At 48.2% G+C, this 21047-nt stretch overlaps 6 protein-coding genes across 6 annotated transcripts; 4 read left to right on the top strand and 2 right to left on the bottom strand.

The window, feature by feature from the left end:
• Positions 1-1060: 1060 nt before the first annotated feature.
• On the top strand, positions 1061-3337 carry TRIVIDRAFT_75395 (uncharacterized protein; the record flags this gene model as incomplete). The annotated part of the gene is made up of 4 exons (XM_014095254.1): positions 1061-1559; positions 1624-1779; positions 1843-2738; positions 2801-3337. The coding sequence occupies 4 exons, from the start codon at positions 1329-1331 to the stop codon at positions 3156-3158; spliced, it is 1641 nt and encodes a 546-aa protein (XP_013950729.1).
• Positions 3338-3872: 535 nt separating this feature from the next.
• TRIVIDRAFT_40990 (uncharacterized protein) lies at positions 3873-6183 on the bottom strand (the record flags this gene model as incomplete). The annotated part of the gene is made up of 4 exons (XM_014095253.1): positions 3873-4162; positions 4245-4883; positions 4962-5797; positions 5858-6183. The coding sequence occupies 4 exons, from the start codon at positions 6181-6183 to the stop codon at positions 3873-3875; spliced, it is 2091 nt and encodes a 696-aa protein (XP_013950728.1).
• A 2405-nt stretch (positions 6184-8588) lies between these two features.
• TRIVIDRAFT_80369 (uncharacterized protein) lies at positions 8589-10624 on the top strand (the record flags this gene model as incomplete). Its single annotated transcript, XM_014095252.1, has 5 exons — positions 8589-8666; positions 8727-8818; positions 8873-9727; positions 9791-10471; positions 10585-10624. The coding sequence occupies 5 exons, from the start codon at positions 8589-8591 to the stop codon at positions 10622-10624; spliced, it is 1746 nt and encodes a 581-aa protein (XP_013950727.1).
• Positions 10625-11788: 1164 nt separating this feature from the next.
• TRIVIDRAFT_65719 (uncharacterized protein) lies at positions 11789-14214 on the top strand (the record flags this gene model as incomplete). Its single annotated transcript, XM_014095251.1, has 9 exons — positions 11789-11851; positions 11968-12062; positions 12122-12334; positions 12396-12560; positions 12625-12938; positions 12995-13197; positions 13258-13715; positions 13770-14010; positions 14110-14214. The coding sequence occupies 9 exons, from the start codon at positions 11789-11791 to the stop codon at positions 14212-14214; spliced, it is 1857 nt and encodes a 618-aa protein (XP_013950726.1).
• Positions 14215-15824: 1610 nt separating this feature from the next.
• TRIVIDRAFT_162381 (uncharacterized protein) lies at positions 15825-17541 on the bottom strand (the record flags this gene model as incomplete). The annotated part of the gene is made up of 2 exons (XM_014095250.1): positions 15825-16562; positions 16651-17541. Coding segments are annotated over 2 exons (1629 nt in total), but the record flags the coding sequence as incomplete, so codon positions are not given.
• Positions 17542-18679: 1138 nt separating this feature from the next.
• Positions 18680-20809, top strand: TRIVIDRAFT_65721 (uncharacterized protein; the record flags this gene model as incomplete). The annotated part of the gene is made up of 5 exons (XM_014095249.1): positions 18680-19107; positions 19200-19458; positions 19535-20564; positions 20715-20735; positions 20784-20809. 5 exons carry the CDS (start codon positions 18680-18682, stop codon positions 20807-20809), a joined length of 1764 nt encoding a protein of 587 aa, XP_013950724.1.
• Positions 20810-21047: the final 238 nt, after the last annotated feature.

Below are 21047 nucleotides of genomic sequence, written 5' to 3'. Positions count from 1 at the left end.
CTGCGGGTTGCTGGTGCAAGACTGGGTCGGTGATATCGCGGTTGATCATTTTGCCGAGTCTGCTCCGAGTGTGCTCTCCTTCATTTCCATGCAACACGACTTGTTCCGTACTTGGAACACTTGCTTGAAGACACGCCTGTGATTGAACATTCACAGTAATGATGTATGGAGAGCAGTTTGGCCATTTCTTGATAGTTTTTGTATTGACGGCCAGAATCAGTTATTTTCCTTCAGCACCATCACGATTCAACTGCACATTCCAATATACGGATAAGCACTTATCAGCTGGAGCATCTCACTTGGACGTACTCCGTAGAGTAGAATCTAGATGCGTCACTTCACATGCAAAAACGAGTTCCGGTGGGCCGTGGGGAAAGTGGATTGGCTGGTGAGTTGCCGATTTGAGCGTGCTGTGGAGAGATTCGCCACTTAAAGCCAGCCGGAAAGAAGGTACGACTGGGCGTCGCATGGTTTGGCAGGAGAGGCGTCGTTGAAGGGAAGAAGGAGAGACGGAGAAGTGAGAAAAAAAGAAAACGAAGGCAGGAAATAGAACCGCCTATGTAGCTGCATAAGTGGGATTTTTCTCTCTCTCGCTGCATGCCCTAGATTTCTCCAAATCGCATTACCGGCTGGAACTATCCAGGTGTTATACACAAAGTACGGACACATGGAGGCCACTCGACAACGCGGGGCCGACGGCTGACCTCGTCGGCATCTCGGCCAATGACGGCTAACCCACTCCATCGATCTGTCGCCCATTGAAGCTCCCCTTGAGCCGAGCTGGAGCCGCGCCGCATCTGGACTCTGGCAGCGTCTGTGGCTTTTTGCGCCTAGCAGCAGTGAAGCTCGGTCACGTCACGCTGTCTAAGCTGCAGGGGGGTTTGGCATATGAGTCGTTGCCCTCACGAGTGCCGAGCTACAACTCCCCATGCCTCGTTTAAGTGGCTGGGCCTTGCTGAGGTGTCGGGCCATTCCGGCGCTCAGAAGGCGAGTGGAGAGGCAGCCGTGGGAGCCAGACTCCAAGATCCGAGGTGATACTATAATGGGGGAAAGGGAGAGACAGCTGCTGTGGCTGGACTCGGAGCCATGACTGGACGCCGCGTTTGATGGTTGTGTGAGAGCACGGGTCGTGGCCTGTGACTCGGCTCAAACTTAAACTTGTTCCTCTTCCTCCTCCTCTTAAATCTTTCTTCCGCATCATTTTTTCCTCTTCTGGAGCAACTTGGTTGGGTGATTAGTCCTCTGAATCTCCTTGTTTCCTCATCCTCTACTCAATTGGCTTGATCCATTCCTTGTCTAACAAGTAGTAACCACTTGCATCATCCATCATGGCTTCCAACAACATGGTGTCACCGGCTGTGAACCCGGACAAAGAGGACGACCTCTTCCTGGCAGAAGTCCAGCAGGTCAAGGATTGGTGGCGTGATTCACGATGGAGGCACACCAAGCGTCCCTTCACCGCCGAGCAGATCGTCTCTAAGAGAGGCCATCTTAAGATTGACTATCCCAGCAATGCCCAGGCCAAGAAGCTATGGAACATCCTGGAGGGCCGTTTCCAGGTGAGTCACGCAAATCATTCTTGCTATGGTGATATCCCTAAGGCGATTTATTAACACGATGTAGAACAAAGATGCCAGTTATACCTATGGCTGCTTAGAGCCTACAATGGTCACTCAGATGGCCAAGTATCTCGACACCGTCTATGTCTCCGGCTGGCAATCATCTTCAACCGCCTCTTCGTCAGATGAGCCCGGCCCTGATTTGGCTGACTACCCCTACGTAAGACCCTCGATCACTAGACATGTGCACAAGATCCGGTTTAGCTGATTTCTTTCCTCTTAGACCACTGTGCCCAACAAAGTCGGCCATCTCTTCACGGCCCAGCTCTTCCATGATCGAAAGCAACGCCAGGAACGCTTGAGCGTACCCAAGGCTCAGCGTGCCAAACTGGCTAATATTGACTACCTGCGACCCATCATTGCCGATGCTGATACCGGTCATGGTGGTCTGACTGCCGTCATGAAGCTCACCAAGCTCTTTGTTGAGAAGGGTGCTGCTGGTATCCATATTGAGGACCAGGCTCCCGGCACCAAGAAGTGCGGCCACATGGCCGGCAAGGTGCTCGTCCCCATTAGCGAGCACATCAACCGTCTGGTTGCTATTCGCGCGCAGGCCGATATCATGGGCTCCGACTTGATCGCCGTCGCCCGTACCGATGCCGAGGCTGCAACTCTCATCACCACCACAATTGATCCTCGTGACCATGCTTTCATCCTTGGTTCTACCAACCCCAGCCTGCAGCCCTTGAACGATCTTATGATCGCTGCCGAACAGGGCGGAAAGACTGGTGATGAGCTTCAGCGCATTGAGGACCAATGGATTGCCGCTGCTGGCCTGAAACGATTTGATGACGCCGTTGTTGCTGCCATTGAGGCCAGCTCTGTCCCCAACGCAGCCAAGGTCAAGAGTGACTACCTTGCTCGCGCCAAGGGCAAGAGCAACGCCGAGGCTCGTGCTCTCGCCAAGAGTCTGCTTGGCAAGGACCTCTTCTTCGACTGGGAGGCTCCTCGAACCCGAGAGGGCTACTACCGCCTGAAGGGTGGCTGTGACTGCGCCATCAACCGCGCTATTGCTTACGGCCCCTTCTGTGATGCTGTCTGGATGGAGAGCAAACTGCCCGATTATGCTCAAGCCAAGGAGTTTGCCGACGGTGTCCACGCTGTTTGGCCTGAGAAGAAGTAAATTCTACCCTCTCTTTTCTATAATTCTGAGTTGTTTAACTAACGAATATTTACAATAGGCTCGCATACAACCTCTCACCCTCTTTCAACTGGAAGACTGCCATGCCTCGTGACGAGCAGGAGACTTACATCCGTCGACTTGCAAGCCTGGGCTACTGCTGGCAGTTCATCACCCTTGCTGGTCTACACACGACCGCTCTCATCAGCCACCAGTTTGCCAGCGCATACGCCTCCCATGGCATGCGTGCGTATGGTGAGCTTGTCCAGGAGCCCGAGATGGAGCAGGGCGTCGACGTTGTCAAGCACCAGAAGTGGAGCGGTGCCAACTACGTTGATGAGCTGCAAAAGATGGTGACTGGTGGAGTGAGCTCTACGGCGGCCATGGGTAAAGGAGTCACTGAGGACCAATTCCATTAGGGACCTCTATTTTCTCTCCCCCCATTCCTTCACCCCCCTTCCGCCAATCTTTATACCCTGTTCCAGAGCATGAGAGGAGTAAATTGGTTTTAGTTTCTTGGATAATACGTAACACCTGATTTGGGATCAAAAGATTGACTACTACAGAAACATAGTTAAAAAAAAATTTGTTACACATTAAAAATATGTACTTGTAGTCGATACTGTTTCCCAAAGATTCAGCAATGCAAACGGCTTGAAAAAAATCCCTGAACCGCAGTCAGCATGCTATTGGCGCTGAACGTTGAATCATCATCGTCAAGTCACCAGCCACCAGCCACCGATCCGTCCTCGCTCCCCGTGGCGTGGACAATAATGCTGCGCACCCAGTCTAACCATATGACGCCCACCCAGAATATCACGGATGTTTGAAGCAAAAACCAAGATGTGAAGAAATGATGAGCAAACAAGAGGCGTCTGTAAACAGAGCATCAATGTTTGATTCCTAATGTTGCATGCCCCCTAGAAAACGTCTCCCTTGAACAAAAAAAAGAGGTCATAGAAAAGCTCAGCAGCATGGGATAAAAGGACAACGAGCCCCGAAGGTTATGTCTAGAGGTCGCTCTGTTGTCCTCTCCGTTGTCTCTGGAACACAGCCAAAGCACCTCTGGAGACACCAGCCAGCCAGTTCTCCCACGGAAGAAAGCCGAGAAAAGCAGCGATTCTGGGCCAAGCCTAGTCGGCCTCGGCTAGCTGCATGATCAGCTTGGCCGCCCGATCCAAGAAGGGGAACGGGCTGGTAACCTCCTTCTCCTCGAGCAGCCTTCCGTCCTGGGTTTCGTAGCCAGAGCATTTGAAGTCCACAAGATAGACCCCCTGTTCCATCTCATAGATTTGAATGTCCATGTGTAGAGCGACGAAATCCTTGCGCGACGTCGGGTCTTCGGGAGAGTAGACGTGGAAGCTGTCTGGAGATCCGCCCTTGATTTCGGGGTCTTCTCGGCGCTCTGCCTCTTTTTGCATGCCTAGTCATTGGGTTCAATTCATTAGATGACAAATGTCCAACGTTACATCGCATGGCGGGGTGAAAGTTCAATCGAGACTCACTTGTTGATGGCCATCTAACTTGGATGTGCCACGGATCTGCAGGCAGTTTATACCTCTTGGTCGGATCAGTATCATTGAGGTTAGATTCGCGAGCTAAAGGAACACCGTTTGCGAAGCTACCGTCGCGGCTTGCTGCGTCGTCCCCTCTGCCATGCGCCTCGTCATAGCCCTCATCGCGGAGATGGGATGCGCCAAGCTTATGCAGAGCTTTGTGAATACAGAGGAGGGCCTCCCATGGCGCATTGCGAGACCGGATGCCAAATTGCCAGCGCACGGGCTTGGGCTTTTTAGCGGGTGTAGTGATTGGTGTCATTCCTTGCGGGCGTTTGCTGGATTCGTCCAGGCGTAGAGGGCGTGCGTGAGGATTTAGGCGACGTGCTGCCTCTTCCTTTTCGGCCTCAGTGCGAGTCGCGGGCAGCTCGTCGTTAATAGCTATAGCCGGGGGCTGAGGGTCGTGATCGATTCCATTCTTTTCCCTCTCCATGTAATCTTTGTGGTATGCGGGGAGACTGCTGGGCAGGATGCCGACCTTGTTGACATAGGGACGTGGGGATGTGCCTCCAGGTGAAATGGCGGATCGGGTAGAAGATATGCTCATCATAGGACTGCCTTCCTCACCAGTGAGGCCAGATTCTGGATCTGGAAGGCAGTTAGTATCCGGCTGGCTTGGTTACAAACAAGCGGCAGGTTAATGGGGAATGAATGATGTGGACTCACTATTTGCTAACATGAGCTTGTTTTCTCGGACAATCATGTAGGCATCCTTGATTGCTGAGGGCTCCTCAGATTGAAGAGCCTCCTCGACATCGTCCTTGCCGTAGCCCATGGTCTTGCTAATCTTTTCTGTAACTTCGTTGTGGAGCTTCTCTTGCACCTTTTCGGGAGCATTGGGCGCAATGTCGCTCTTCTGGATTGCTTTGTTGGGATCAACGCCAGTATGGAAGAACTCCTCGACGGGAGGCTGCAAGTACGCGGGCAAGTCGGTGTTGAACCACGGGTCAGCCCTGATCTCGTCAATGGTCATACGCTGGACGGGATTGACCACCAGCATGCCCTTGATCAAGGCGGCTGCACCAGCCGGCATCCATTGCGGCATGCTGTAGGTACCCCTGGCGATTTTGGCAAAGAGGCTGGGAATGTGCTCGTCATCAAAGGGCAGTCTGCCGACGAGCAGGACGTAGAGAATGACACCGCAGCTCCAGACGTCCACTTCAGAGCCGGCATAGAGCTTTCCGCCGATGACCTCGGGGGCTGCGTAGTTGGGGCTACCGCAGCTGGTCTTGAGGAAGTTGCCGTCAGTCATGATGTTGCTCAGACCAAAGTCGGCAATCTTGACATTGAGATTCTCATCCAGTAAAAGGTTCTCTGGCTTGAGGTCTCGGTGGACAATCTTGTGACGATGGCAGTACTCGACAGCACATATCATCTGCTGGAAGAAACGGCGGGCCTCTGCCTCCTTCATGCGGCCGTTCTGGACGATGTAGTCAAACAGCTCGCCACCGGCGTACTCAAGCACCATGATGATTTCGGCCGGGGTCTTTATGACGGTATACCTAGTCGACGAACACGCAGATTAGCAACAATTGGCGGCCAGGGGCGAGGAAGTCACATACAGCTTGATGATATGCGGGTGGCGTAGCAGCTGGAGATACTCGATCTCACGCTCGACTCGACCGGCCATGTCGCGGCTGATGAGCTTCTTGCGGGTGATGATCTTGAGAGCAACCTGCTGGCCGGTGCCATTGTGGATGGCCAGGCGGACCTTGCCAAAGGAGCCCTCGCCCAGCGTGCGGACAACGGTGTAGGCGCCGATGCGCTGCTCGGCCCTGGATTTCTTCTCCTGCGGCTGCTGATCGGCCCGCGCGATGTTCTTGGGCGCCGTCGCGACGTCTTCCTGCTGCGGCTGCGGCTGGTGCCGGCGGACGTGGGTGGACGACATGGAGATGGTCAGCTCCTCATCCTCGAAGCCTCGGGGGGCCATGGCGGGCAGCGGGAAGAGGCTGGGCGCTCGCTGGGGGTTTATATGTGCTGCTCAAGGGTTCGGTAAGGATGATGGATATTTGTGTTTCTCAACGCTCAGATGCGCGGTCAATCAATGCCAGACGTGGAGAATGACTGGCGCTGGCTTTGGCAATGGTGGAGCGAGAGTTCTACGTCTGGTCGAGATGGAGGGGTAACGTCACTACCAAGTCCGGAAAATTACAGGTCGCAGGCCAGCCGTGCTACAGGCGTTGAGGCGCTAGGGGTGTGTGGACTCCACTGCGAGGAGAATTAGCGGACAAAAGCTGCCAAACTGCCAAGGCTGGAGGAATTACAGGGCGCCGTTTAGAGGTTTAGAGGCTTCACCGGTGCTCGCTTGCCATGTTAGCAGCGCTGTCAAAGTTGAGAGCCGCCACCATCGTCGGGCTGAGGAACTGCTGAGCCTTTGCGCCGCCCAAACCTACGACGGGCATGCGCCATCTCAGCTGGGCAGAGCTGCTGAGACGGATGGATTGAATCAATGGAATGCCGCAGTGTTCCAGCGCAGCGTTGCAGATTAGGTAGATAGGGCCAGATGTACGATTTGATATGAATGAATGTACGAGTACATGTTACGACGAGATGCAAGCGGAGAGCACATGTACGAGTACTTGCTTGTACCCAGCCAGCATGCAGCGATAGGGAAACCATCACATACAGCCAAGCCATTGGAAGATGGCTAGGTACTCCGTCCAAGCAGCCCCCTTCACATGCTATGCAAACTATATGGACTTGTCACAACAGCCTCGCCCGCTGACAGCTTCCATCAGCATTAGCCTGAGACCTGCATGAGATGTATCGCATTCCTGCCATTGCCGGGCGCTCTGATTGGACCTCCAGAGCCCAATTGTTTGGGGCGAGCCGAGACGGATGAGTTCGCTCGCCTTTTGGTCGCGAAACACCATCATCATTGCGTTGCCACTCAGCAATTGTCATACGACTCGGTGGCATTCCGATACATGCCGTCGGCTGTTAATTTGGTAGATAGCCTACTTGCCTACTTAGTACTGCACGCCAGGCGCCGAGGTCGTTTTGGAGGTTTCCGGGGCTTTTTGCCCTGCCACAACGTCCCGTCCCGTTTTGAGTTTGCTCGCTCTTCGCGATTATGTCTACTTGTACCTCCAAAGCACTTTGCCATTAAACTTAAATAGGCCATGGTAGGGGAGGAGGGCAGGCTATGAAGAAGGTAGTAAAGTAAATACCGGGAGTGATTGATTGCATTGCAGGAGCGAAAGCGAGGAGGAAAAATAAAATAAAATAAAAAGAATTGCAGAAAACGGCAAAAAGAAATGAGGTTCCTGCGTGAATCGAACACGCGACCTAGAGATGACTGCGCGAAACTGCAATCTCTCGCTCTAAACCACTGAGCTAAGGAACCGATCGGAATCCGGTTGATCCGGTGTGGCGAAGGTGGCATTTATTTGAACTTATAAGCTATTCAAACTTTCTCCAATACAATACGCTCAGTGACCCATGCCTTAGAACTACAAGCTTTATTTACCCTAGAGCAAATAATATTCTATATTCATCTGGCTTTGTCAGAGCAATTGAGGGACAAGGAGAAAAAAAAGTCACGGGAGCATCTTAGTAGATATTACTACTAGGTAGCTGATGTAACAAGAGATGTGAATGCAGATACCTAGGTACGTTATACTGTTTCAATTACAATCATGCTGATCAACAGCGGGCGATCTAGCAAGAGCACGGAGTATGATCGAATTGTTAGCTGCGTTTCTCCTCTTAATCTGCTTTATAGCATAGCACACATACGAATGTTTTGCGCGAACATTCTTTTGGATTTATGAACTACAGGCAAAATCACAAAATCACCAGAGGGAACGCATCATAAAAGGCAATTGCGATTCCAAGCTCAGCGAGCCCCCAGACTCCCTCGGGAATGAATCCGCTTTCCAGGGTAAGCCACTTAATCGGGGCGGACTTTGATCCGAGATAAATTGGTGGCTCCAGTGGACTGCAGCGTCAGTGCTGTCCCATTAACACTTAAATCATCGCTTGTTCGTTATAATTCCCCAAGAACTTTTACTCTATTTTACTCTGCTCCCATCAGACTGAGAGAAGGGGAGAAAAGGCCTAGCTGTCATATTGTGGCAGGATGGATAAATCCAGGTCATGACTCCTTTGGATTGAAACACTGACAATTTGTTCCTCCCCTTTCCTGGACACTTCGTGACGACCTACACAGCAATGGCAGATGGATGAAAGCAACTCTTCTGAGACTTCCTTTCTCACACTCATCAAACTCATCAAGGATCAATATTGTCCCTAGCGATCCTTTATTTTCGAGCTTTCCCCAAGTGACCAACAATGAACGAGTCTGTTGAAAGCGTGGGCTCTCCGCGCAGTGGTCTCGCCTGCCAGAATTGCAGACAAAGGAAGAGGAAGGTTAGCCATTCATTATCCTATCCTACCGTCTCTGTTCTATCAATAACGAATACGTTATAGTGTGATCGCCAAGTCCCTCGTTGCGGTATGTGCATGAGGCGAGGTCTGGAATGTGTCATGCAAGTCGTCAAGAGTACGGAGGGACAAGAAGGGTCAGCATCACAGCTCGCTATCAAGCTACCGTAAGACGCTAATCAATCATGTAGAGCCGTTCAAAGTCTTGAAAAGGAAATATCAAACCTTGAAACTCAGCTATCACGGCTACAGACTACTGCGGCGGAGCTCCATCCAACCTCCGCCGTCTTCCAACAGCAGATTGATCCAACTCCCGCGCACTTTGAAGCCTCCATCCCATCAATAACTTCCAGGGAGCAATCTATGGATACTGTTGATTTGGATGTTCTCAGGGAAGTTGAGACTGTATCACTTTATCGCGGCGAACTCTATAGCCTGCAAAAGATGACTCAAAGAGCACTTCGACTGGCAAACTGCGATCCTCGTGGTATACTAGATCTCTCTCCAAAGAAGAGCCTATTAGCATCATATGGCAGCTCTGTTTACTCAAGATCAAATGCATTGAGCGAGTACTTGGACAATAATGTTGCAGTCTCCTACGCCAACAAATACTTCTCTTACATCCACCCGACATTCCCTATTGTCTCTGAAGATATAGTTCGGAGCACACTAAACAAAGTCGCAGTAGGCAGCCAAACTGATCTTGGGGACCGCGTTATATACTATCTTATCCTTTCAATTGGGGCCATTCTTCCAATAAACTCATCAGCCGCCTTTGATACCCTCAATTCGACCGACTATTTCATACACGCAATGGAAATCCAATACTCTTATGACGAATCGGCTACCACGGCGCAGATTCTCCTCCTTCTTACTATTTGTTCACTCTTCGATCCCAGTACAGGCAGCTCGTGGCACCTAATGGACCTTGCCATGCAAGCTTGCATTGTTATGGGATATCACCAGCTCCAACCCGAATTGAGAGTAACAGCAGAGGCCGATGGAGACGGTATAAAGCTATTCCAGGCGGCTTACGTACTTGACTTGTAAGATGATTCACCCCCATTCTATGGTTTCAAGGCTAACCATCTCATTGCATGATTAAACAGTTGCACTAGCTCGGCGTTGGGATTGCCAATGTGCATTCAAAATCGCGACATCTCCTCCGGCTGGGAGGCATACATAGTCAAACCTCCAGATATCTGTACTCCCGACTCCGGGGAGAAAGGGTTATCCCTTGTGGAGATGTTTAGCTGGGCATATGAGCTTTGCAACAACCCCCAAAACGATGCTGCTGGCTACCTATCGTACTACAATGAATACATACATCGCAGGAGATTGAACCGCAAAGGAGAGATATCTTATCTACCAAGGGTGCTTGGACTCCAGCTTGCAACTCAGAGTCTAAGGAAGTCGACTGGAACCGGCTCTGCATTTGAAGCCATGAGCAAAGTGGTGCAAGACCACTTGACAGTTCTTCAGAACTCAGTCACCATATGGTTCGCTCTGCCGTGGATCACAGGATACAGCATATTCCAGCTTGGCCTGCTACAAATTTTGCTTTGCGATGGGTTACCTGAAAAACAGAGAATAAGCCAAATTTCTCAGACTCTGTCCTTGGTTGAAATGATTTTGTCCGTTATCAGCACTAAATTTCCAGGCTTATACCCTCACTGCGCGCTTGTAGATAAGGTACTCACGCAGATGACATCTTCCGATGTCGACTACCGACACAATATCGACTTTCTTGACGGAAGTGATTTATACGAATTCTGTAGGAATGCTCTGAGGTCCGTTGACATGAGCATCTCCAATTGATGAGATGCTCTCAGACGAATACATACTGCTGGAATTTACAAACTCATTGTCTACCCACTCAGTGATGATACTGCTAGCTTTCAAGTCGGATAAACCGAATGACCAACCACCTCCTTATCGGTTAGGTGATTCGGAGCAGAAATGGAACCAAAAAATAAAGGAACATGATCAAAAAATGAAATTCAATGCGTAATCTGGGAATCGAACCCAGGGCTCCCCGACGTTGCTCGGATGGCAACGGAGAATTTTACCACTAAACCAATTACGCTTGTTCTTCGTTGGAGGACAGCGTCTAGTCTGTCTATATAAGCCTATCACCACTGCTGAAACTGCATCTGTCACCTCAACAACGGCATCTTGCTTTTCCAAAAGAACTCAAACCATACTTCTCAATGTTGTTATGATTCATATCTTTTTGAAACCTTTTGTTCCTTTCTTACGTCTCTCCAAGACCTCGAGATCGGACTCGGGGAGGATGCTAATCCACCAAAGTTTCCTAAATAGGCAAGTCTCGGAATGCTGTCCGCCAACAACAAATTTTCATGCGGACGCAACTCCGAGAACTACCCCATCCTCCCATTAACCGGATCTCTGGAATCCACTTGTTCTGGCTTGGTGGCATATAGGTCCTCTTGGTTAGTTGTATGGAGAAGCTCTCAAAAGCGGTCCAAATAGCCAAAAATGCTCATAGATAAAAGGTAATCATGTAAAAAGGAGAGGAAGTCCCGGAGATGAAGAGAAGAGCAGGCGACCTCAGAGTCTCGTATGTTGGCCAGGTCCTCGGCGTAAAGCAAAGCCATAAGTTAAGTAGACATGGCAAAAAGATATCAAAAACGCAAAAAGAAATGCTTGACGAGAGTGGGACTCGAACCCACGCGGATTGCTCCACCAGGAATTGCTGTTAAGGTAGCCTTAACCTGACGCCATAACCAACTCGGCCATCTCGCCAATTGCTGTTCTGTGATGGAATCCTCCGTTGTTCGGAGAGACGTTTCTGGCACAACGCATCGAATGTTTCGTTTGGGGCGTTTCCACCAAGTGCTGCATGGACGAGGCGTTTAGACAAGACGCCACCCACAACTGATGCTGGACTTGGAGTCATTCAATAGCGCCGTCGGTCTGTTAGCGGCTCGGAAGTGATTATACGGATGTAACCTCGAGGGTCGGCGATAGCAGCGTTCACCGAAGCAGCATCACCAACATCCGCGTCAGACGGTTCGTTGAAAGGAAATCTCGCCGGTTTCTGGGTTGGAGATGCAAGGCCCCCAGAGTGTTGGCATCTTCTGAGCATGCCGCGTCAACTCACCAACTTTTCTGGCGCATGCGCCCATTGTCGTTCGAAGAAGCTCAAGGTAATGAAGGAATAGAATGAGCTGGTTCAGCCAAAAATGCACTCGCCCTCTTTTTCTGTTTTCGCTCTTTGGAATTCTGATTACCGCACGTTTTAACTAATATTACCACTTTCAAGTGCGATAGAAATGCTCGAGTCTGCGCCAACTGTGACCGCGCAAAGACCCCATGCATAGAGATTGATCCGATCTCTGGGGAGCAGTACGAGAGAGGGTGAGATAGGGGTCGCAGGATATCATATAACAGAACTGTAATCGCTCATTTCTCATTAGATACATTGAAGACTTAAAGGCGCGAGCAGCCTATCTTCGAGCCGCCTATCTTCAAGCCAAGGCCAATAGTCCATATTCACAGGCCGTACCGCCGAATGTCTCGACTCCTGTTGAGCTTCAAGGCCATGACATCTCGCCAAACGTGAAATCTATTGCCGGGTCTTCATCTAAGGCTACAGGGACTCCCAGATTCACCGACGGCAGTATTTTTAGGTGAGTCAATGGCCGTTTTTCGCTTATCAAGTCTTCAACTAGACCGACTGACCTCTTCTAGTCTTGGGCATCTGGTAGCCGCAGCGCTGTCTATGCACTTCCCCCAAGGCATGGGATTCCAAGCGGGATCACTGCTACAGCAACAAACCGATGGCATTGAGATCTCTCTGAGCGATGAGGACAACCTGCCGCCTCTCTCTGTGGCTTGCGATCTGACTGATGCCTAGTGAGCTTTCAACTTTTACTCCTTTAAGCACAATATGGTCAGCCTGCTAATATAACACCTTCAGTTTTGAGATAGGCTTTCAAAGAGTCTCTCCTTTTATGAGTAAAAGTCAGGCCTATGAGCAGATCGAGCGTTTGTATGACAATCGCTCTTCCTCAGGATCCCCCCTTGAAAGAAAAAACGACTTGTATCAGCTGTTCATGATTTTTGCAGTCGGTTCGCCATATTCGAGGCGGCCATCATCAAGCAAATCTCCAATCCATTACTATGCTTCCGCCATGCAGTATGCCGAAGAGGTCTTGTCACTCACAGATGGCGAGACTCAAATCCAAAACACCCTGCTACTCCTCGTTTTCGCTCATCAGCACGCCACTGGAAGTAAGTAACACAACTAAAAGCCTTGGACACCATGCTGACTCATATCTTTCATCCAGTCGGCAGCAGGTGGAAACTAGCGAGGCAGGCTATGAGAACATGTATTCAGCTCGGATACCACAGAGCTCCCTCCAAGCCTCTTGATGCTGTAACTGAACAAAGGCGGAGACGGCTGTTTTGGTGCTGCTACGTTCAGGAGCGGTTTGCTGCATGTGGACTGGGAAGGCCTATAGCCATTGCTGACTGTGACATTACCGTTGAGGTGGGTGTACTCAGGGATTTACGGCATTTCGTGTACTTGCGTGCTAACAGATGAGCATAGATGCCCGATTACGTCTGTCTGGATGACTTGCAAAAGGGGCTTGACACGAGCATACCTAATAGAGCCGAGGTTGCTGTGCTCATCCGACAAGCTCAACTGCGCAGAATCTCAACAAAGGTTCGCGAACAGCTCTACGAAAGACGCACAAACGCTAGCTTTCAAGCCAAGGCAGAGGCCGCCACTCAACTCAATGCGGAGCTTGAACAGTGGCGTCTCTTACACGAGGAGATGAGTACTGTCTCCCATTCTCCATGTATCTTTTTGACAAAAGAGTACATGGAAGTCAACTTTTATCGAGAGAAGCTCTTTATTTTCTCTACATTGGTCGTCCCGACTGGCCAGGAGGCGCATTTATTTAGGCCTGACGTGGCATATCTCAGGCACTGCTTGGACCCAGCCGTTCAAATCATCTTCCTTTACCAGACTCTGTTGGCCAAGGGTGTCAAGACGACATTATGGTAAGCGTCGAATATGTTTTAATTTGATGACTGAAACTAATTGTAATTCTGTAGGACGTGGATACAAGATATACTACGCTCTGGATTCATGATTCTATACTGTGGAATCCACACCTCAAACATTCTCAGCAGCCAAGATGAAGCCGCCGCTTCTTCTATAGCCACAGATCAGATTCCGGAGCCCCGCTCCATCATCAAAGCTCTCGACGACTGTCGCCAGATGCTTAAAGACATTTCTCTAAAGTGGACGGCAGTAACTCCACACTGGGTGGCATTTGACCGGCTATCCTGCGAGGTAAGAAAATTAATTGAGAACAGCTCCTTTCCTGGGGCGAGCCTGGGTGGACAAGGTGAGGGGAGCAATGACATGTCTGTGAACCAAACGATGAATCAGGGGCTTTGGGATGTGCCGATGGATATGTCCTATTGGGATGGTCTGTTGGATGGCGATGTAAATATGAATGAGGTGTTTGGTTTTGATATGAATACGTTTGCGTGACGGACAACTGATTAAATCAGAGAATGGTATAAAATAGGGCTTGATAGATGATGGTTGATTTGCCTCTCGGAGGGGAACTCATACAATCTAATGGATATAGTTGTATATGCTTAATCACCGGGGTGATTGTGTTTAAGTTTATAAGTAGAACAAAAAGACAGCAAAAAAAGCAAAAGGAAAGATATACAACAGCCAGTGTTCGCCAATAGTCACCCACCTAACTACTTAATCTGCCGGTTAAAGGCTAGTGTATGAGGGAGCAAACAGGCTCCCTAATTCGGGTCGAGACGACCGGTGGCGATTGCGAATTTAATACTGGCTTTGATTGTAGAAAGATATGTTGCCTCTTTGCGTTGTCGTGTATTGAAGAGAAAGTGCTCTACCGTTTCTCTGTTCTGTCCGCACGCGCATTGGTCTCATGGCGCCGCCTTGACTCGTAGTCAGTCTATACAATACCTAGAATTCGATGCAACGGATAACTTATGTCTTATTACCGATCATGCGTCCTATGAATTAATGCATCCATTATAAAGATGCCACCAGGAGTCTTATCACGAGATACTACTATGGCATAAGCTCTGATAAGACATGGATTCTAAAAGACAGTAAGCCTCTGGATTGGTTGCCTCCAGAGTATCGACCAAATGTATCAGCGGTTTGGAGCAGAACTGAAGCCAGAAGTGAAATCCAGAATAGTACTTGTCGCTATATTCTTATTCCTACTGTATAAGCCACAGGCTCAATAGAAAAAAAGCTGGACAATTATTTCGGTCTCTGCTGTAATACTTGTAAAACTTATCACGTACACACTGGCTAGTCTACTTACATCATCAAGCACACCTAGCCCATAGTTTTTTCACTTTTTAAACATTTAACGCATCGTCGGCAACCTACAGGACAGCCCCCTGTGCATTACCTTATCTTCCTGCGAACTATAGCTAAAGAGTACAGTAGCAAGACTCTGTCACAAGAATTATAGATTCATCATAATAGTAGACTTAGCGGCAAAGGCAAGAGTTCTGGAAAATTAACCACCGCTAACCCACGCGGCAATGCGCCCCTGGTGTTCAAACGTGGCAACCAAGGCCTTGCATCCGCTCCTTGTCTCCATAAATGGCGTGGCAGACGTGGATAATATCCTCAGATATGCCGTTCTTAGCCAAGTCAAAATTGCGGGGAATATATGGCTTCACGCTTCGCATAAATGACAAGGATATCGAAGTGTGAACCTGTGACTCAGAAAATCTGTTTACGACTCTCAGTACTATATGAAATTGGGACGGCATGTATGTTCTCCGTAAGGAGTTTGATGCTGGTGTGACTTGTTTTCGTATGAGAGGAGCTTTGAATGGCGTATTAATATAAATTAATATAAAGGAATTTTTTTAAAAAAAAATTAATATAAATTTTAAAATTAAATTATAATATGAAGTATATATATTATAAAGCTGTAAGTAAAGTTTATTTAATTATTTCACTTTATTTTAACCCTTAGTTATAATAATCAATTATATTATTTTATTTTTTATATTTTATTTAAAATTAATAAAGTTCATAAGTGCTAGACTTTGTTTATTGTGCATTTTTTATTTATTTATTATGAAGCTATTTTATATACTTTTGTTATTTATTAAAATATTTAAAACATTGGATTCAGCGGATTCAGTTTTTTTTATTCGATGGATCGTCTTGGCTACGGCAGCGACCTGTGCTTGCGCTTCGGCAGCAGCAGGCCAAACACTAGCGCGGAGTTTTAAAGCGCCCAGGTTCAAGCGAATGCTTTCCCGTGAGGCAGAATCACGAGCATCTGGCGACAGCAGTGCCCAGTGGCTGAGATGAACAATGGACGACAGCGTGAGGGCACATGTAAAGAAGTGTGTGTGCGAGAGCAGTGGCTCTCTTCGTGCAATCATGGCACTGATGGCGGTGGCTGATGAAATCGTCTCAATCGTGTAATAGTCGATGTAGTCACTGCTTAAGGTCCGCTGGACCGGCGCGCAGGTGTCGATTACCTGGACTGGTGTGGTATTAAATCGACAGTATGGCTGGTATAGGAGTATGAGTATGGCATGCGTTATCATATATGCCTGAAACATCATCTCGTCCAGCTCACCGTCTTGCTGTAACATGTGGCGTTTGAAGTGAGGTAGATGCAGCCTCCAACTCGTAAGAAGCAATTCCAACTCTTTTACATTAGGGTCCTCAGGTTTACATATAGGAGGTAACTGCAAAAATTTACCGAGATTTTGACCACATATGATCAATTGTGCAAAAGACGAGAATTGGTGTTCGTCTTCGTCGAAATTTCTATCCTGCAGATCCTGTAGAGACAGCGGCTTTGGAATTTCCTAAAGCTAGCAGTTAGTTCGACCATAATAAATTTTGAAAAACTGTTGAGTAAAATGAATAATAAAGAGTCTCATTTGTTTCACCCACCCCGGAAAGATATTGGTGTTCCTCACAAGGAAGTAACACATCAGTTGAGATGTCAAACAGTGCAAAGCTGGTTTCGCGATGTATGCCCGCAATCATGCCATCCACAATGTAGAGGTACCACCATGTCCGTCGCCAAGACTCTTCTAGGATACGAGAGTCTCTTCCATGAAGTGCTGCGAAGTTGCGTTTGTGTAAACCAATCTCCAGTGCAAGCAGCTCCACATCACTTAATATTCTGAGGGCTTCGCGCCGCTGGCAACTGCCGTCTAATGCCACCAAAAGCAGCATCATGGCCTGGACAAGAAACCCGTTACGCGGCGTCTGGTCATCATATATAGAGGAATGTGCGGCGTTATACAAATCGGTTTGGACAGTGGCGTATGCGTTGATATACAGAGAGCCCACCCACCTCATGGCTGTAACCAAGGTATGCAAGCTCTTCGCGTCGTCAATTTGAGAGAGATGGCAACGTGGAAGGACAAACGGGTTGGATGCAAATGCATGGTAATAAAATGAAGTTAAAGGTCGGTCCGAATCATCCATAATTGTCAACTGCGGCAGCGAAATCTGGTTGTGAAGCGCACTCGTATCGTATGCCGATAGCTTGCTCAGCCGGGAACTGGCCGACAATGAATGTGACTCGACTCCGTTATCAGAGGCTTGATCGCGGTTCGGCGTATTGCCGCGAGCTGCATTCACTGAAGGTCCTGGCGAAGGAGGTTGATACTGCAGCTGTGATGTGCCTGCCAGTGGTAACCGTTCTTTGCCTTGAACCGTGGATCGTCTCAGACGGTGGTATCCTCGCTGTGATGGAATGAAGACGCATTCTACTTGAGAGGTGATGCATCGAGCACACGGATTTGATCCACTGCATTTCAGATGTCTGCGACGCTATATTTTGTTTCATGGTTTAGTATACAGCTGCTCAAGCAGAGCGGATTAACCATAACAAGAAGCATAGGGATCTCGCTGAAGCACCTACACATGTCAGACAGGTCTTTACAGCCAGCGACCTGGGAGCATCTTTCTGTGTCTCCGTGTATGGGATGACAGGTGCTTGATTATCTTTGATGTTATCTGCTGGTGTAGTTTCGGGGTTAATTGATTGGTCGACAACTGGAGACGTGGCCCAAGAGAATGTCGGGCTCAGATGCGACACTTCTGGATAATCATCCAGGATGGATAGAAAGCTTTCCATTCCGCAAGCTCGCCTGACAAGGTTGACAATAATTTTTCTCTTTTTACGTTTTAGTTTTCCTCATGAAAGCTCAAGATCCCCCTTCTTTTCCTTCCTTTTTTTTTTTTCTTTCCGTGACGAAGAGTGGTGAGGAGAAGACGGAGACCATTGATATGAGGAGGAATATGCTCGTTTACAGTGTGGTTGTAGATGTGTTGATTTACAAGCTGCTCCAACATCATTAGATTAGGGAACAGGGAAAACTACGGCACTGTTCGAGAACAATCCACCCATCAAGGGCCTAGGACAAAGAGAATCAGTGGCGAAAGTCCGACGCTGACACATACACCGGGTCGCCGACCTTGGCGCTGCAAGAGTTCAATGTTCATTATTACACATCCTATGGTCGGCGACTAGCGCCGCATCTTGGAATCCACCAGCGATGCCATGTGGATGTCCGGAGGAATGAGTGGCCCCTAGCCTAAAGGATTGCTAACGGGCCTCAAAGTTCCCACAGAGTCGCCGATATCGTAGTTGAATATACTTTTTTTTTAATCTCATTTGTGAGCAAGAATGACGCATGCTGTAAATGTCCGCGGTGGATTGTCCGCGGTGGATTGTCCGCTGTGTTTCACAACCTAAAATAGGCTCTCCCAGCGTGAAAGCGGTCGCCGTAACCTTTGATACCTGCGAGATAATATAATCGCACCTCCTCCCCGACCGGATGTGCCATAACGCTTGCCAAACACCTTCTGACAACCGATCATCACACTACGCATTTTTACAGCACTTTTTTTTTTCTTCTTTCGAATCATAATACTTTGCGTGATTGCATCATTTACACAAGACATCATGCATCCCAACGATGGCCAAGGCAATGCGGCCGCAGATCTGGAAATGAACCGCATTCAAAGTACTGTGTTAGCCAATGACATTGTCTCTTCGTTCGCATGGCACAACCTCAGCGTCGTTGTCAAGGACCACCAAACAGGCCGTCAGCTGTCCATCTTAGATAAGGTGTGCGGAATAGTTAGAGCGGGAGAGGTGCTTGCCATCATGGGGCCCAGCGGCTCCGGAAAGACGACTCTACTTAATGCTCTAGCGCATCGGGTGGCTGCTGCCGGAGCTACAACTTGTGGGGATATCTTGTTGAATGGTTCCAAGGCATCCTTGCAAACGATTCGAGACTTGTCTAGTTACGTGGAGCAAGAAGACGCTCTGATTGGTAGCTTGACGGTTCGGGAAACAATGATATTCGCGGCTCGCCTCTCACTTCCAGCGTGCGTCAACACCTGATGTGCCCGCACAATTGTGCGAGCCGACTGCCAGGGCTTGTATTTTGTTAACCGTGGACGCTAACATACATTTGCAGAACCGTGACTAAACGAGAAGCATTTCAGCGTGTTGACGATCTGATCGCTAGCTTCGGTTTGCAATCCCAGGCACACACAATTGTTGGCACGACTATGAAGAAGGGTCTGAGTGGAGGTCAAAAGAAACGGCTGGGAGTTGCAAGTCGCTTGGTGACAAATCCCAAGATTCTCTTTCTCGACGAGCCGACGAGCGGGTTGGACTCCGCTCTTAGTCTTGAGGTTTGCACTTATATCAAGGATATTGGCCGCAGGCACAATGTAAGTCATATTTAATAACCCTAGTTCACGTATACTTCGCAATCGTTGCTAATCAAGCACTGCTTTCGTCATGCAGCTAGTAATTGTGGCATCGATCCACCAGCCGTCGTCGGCAACATTTATGCAATTCGATTCACTCTGTCTTCTATCTGGAGGACGTACCTGTTACTTTGGACCGATCTCTGCCGCGACTGCATACTTTGCCAACGTCGGGCACTCAATCCCTGCTGAGACAAACCCGGCCGAGTTCTTCCTGGACTTGATTAATACAGACCTGGATAAAGACGGAGAGATTCGCCGTCGAACTGATCAGATCTGTCAATCTTGGGTTGCATCTGAGAGTCAGAAGCGCCTTGAACTCGTCGTACAGAAATCTCGAGAAGCTGCTTCAAAAGATACATTGCATTACTCTGTCGAACGGCCCAGTCCGTGGAATGTTCCGATGGTGCTGCTTCATAGGTCATGGATAAAGTCATACCGCGATATTATGGCATACGGTATCCGTATCGTCATGTATCTTGGTCTTGCTATCCTTATGGGCACCGTTTTTCTCCAATTCAGCACAGAGCAAAAATATGTGCAGCCCTATATTAACGCTATTTTTTTCGGCAGTGCTTTTATGTCCTTTATGGCCGTTGCCTACGTCCCAGCTTTTTTGGAAGACGTTAATACCTTTAAGCAGGAGCGAGCTAATGGCCTGGTTGGACCTTTGGCATTTATGACGTCTAACTTCATCATTGGCCTCCCATTTCTCTTTATTATTACAACACTCTTTTCAGTCGTTGTATATTGGCTTATTGGATTCCGCTCTGATGCATCGACCTTTTTTATGTGGGTTTTATGGCTCTTTCTGGATTTAGTGGCTGCGGAGTCTCTTGTTGTTCTTATTTCCTCTGTTTTTAATATTTTTGTTGTTGCTTTAGCTATTACAGCTTTTGCTAATGGTCTTTGGATGTGCGTTGATGGGTTTTTGGTGCCGATGAATATTTTAAACCCTTTTTGGAAGTATGTTTTCCATTATATTGACTACCAGGCCTATGTCTTCCAAGGAATGATGGTCAATGAGTTTCAATATCGCCAATACGACTGCGCCGAGTCTTCACCCGGTCAGTACCAGTGCGCGTATCCGAGCAATTTGAACTCCGAGGGAAGATTCCGAGGTACCGATGTTCTTCAACTGTTTAGTATTAGTACTGGACTTCAAGGAACATGGATTGGTATTATAATTGGTATAATTGCTGGCTACCGAATCCTAGCCTATTTAGCTTTACTATTACGTAAGTAAAAGTAAAGTGTATTAATTATTTATTATTTCATTTTATTAGTTTCATTTTACTTAATATTTTATTAAATAAATAAATAATTTTGAATAAAACTACTTTTATTTATAATATTATATTATTAATAAATATTATATATATATTTATATATATAAATAACCATTAGATAACCAAGGAGTATAACATAGACTTAAAAACCGACTATATATATAAAAGATCATTCTTTGACTTCTGCTAATTATTTTAAGGAGTGGAACAAGAGTATTAGCATTAAGAATAAGGGATAGTTTAAGAGAGGCTTTATCCTAT

This window comes from Trichoderma virens (assembly GCF_000170995.1).
Source record: "Trichoderma virens Gv29-8 chromosome Unknown TRIVIscaffold_90, whole genome shotgun sequence".
NCBI lineage: Eukaryota > Fungi > Ascomycota > Sordariomycetes > Hypocreales > Hypocreaceae > Trichoderma > Trichoderma virens.
The sequence above is the reverse complement of the archived record's forward strand: the minus strand, read 5'-3'. Positions and strand labels throughout refer to the sequence as shown.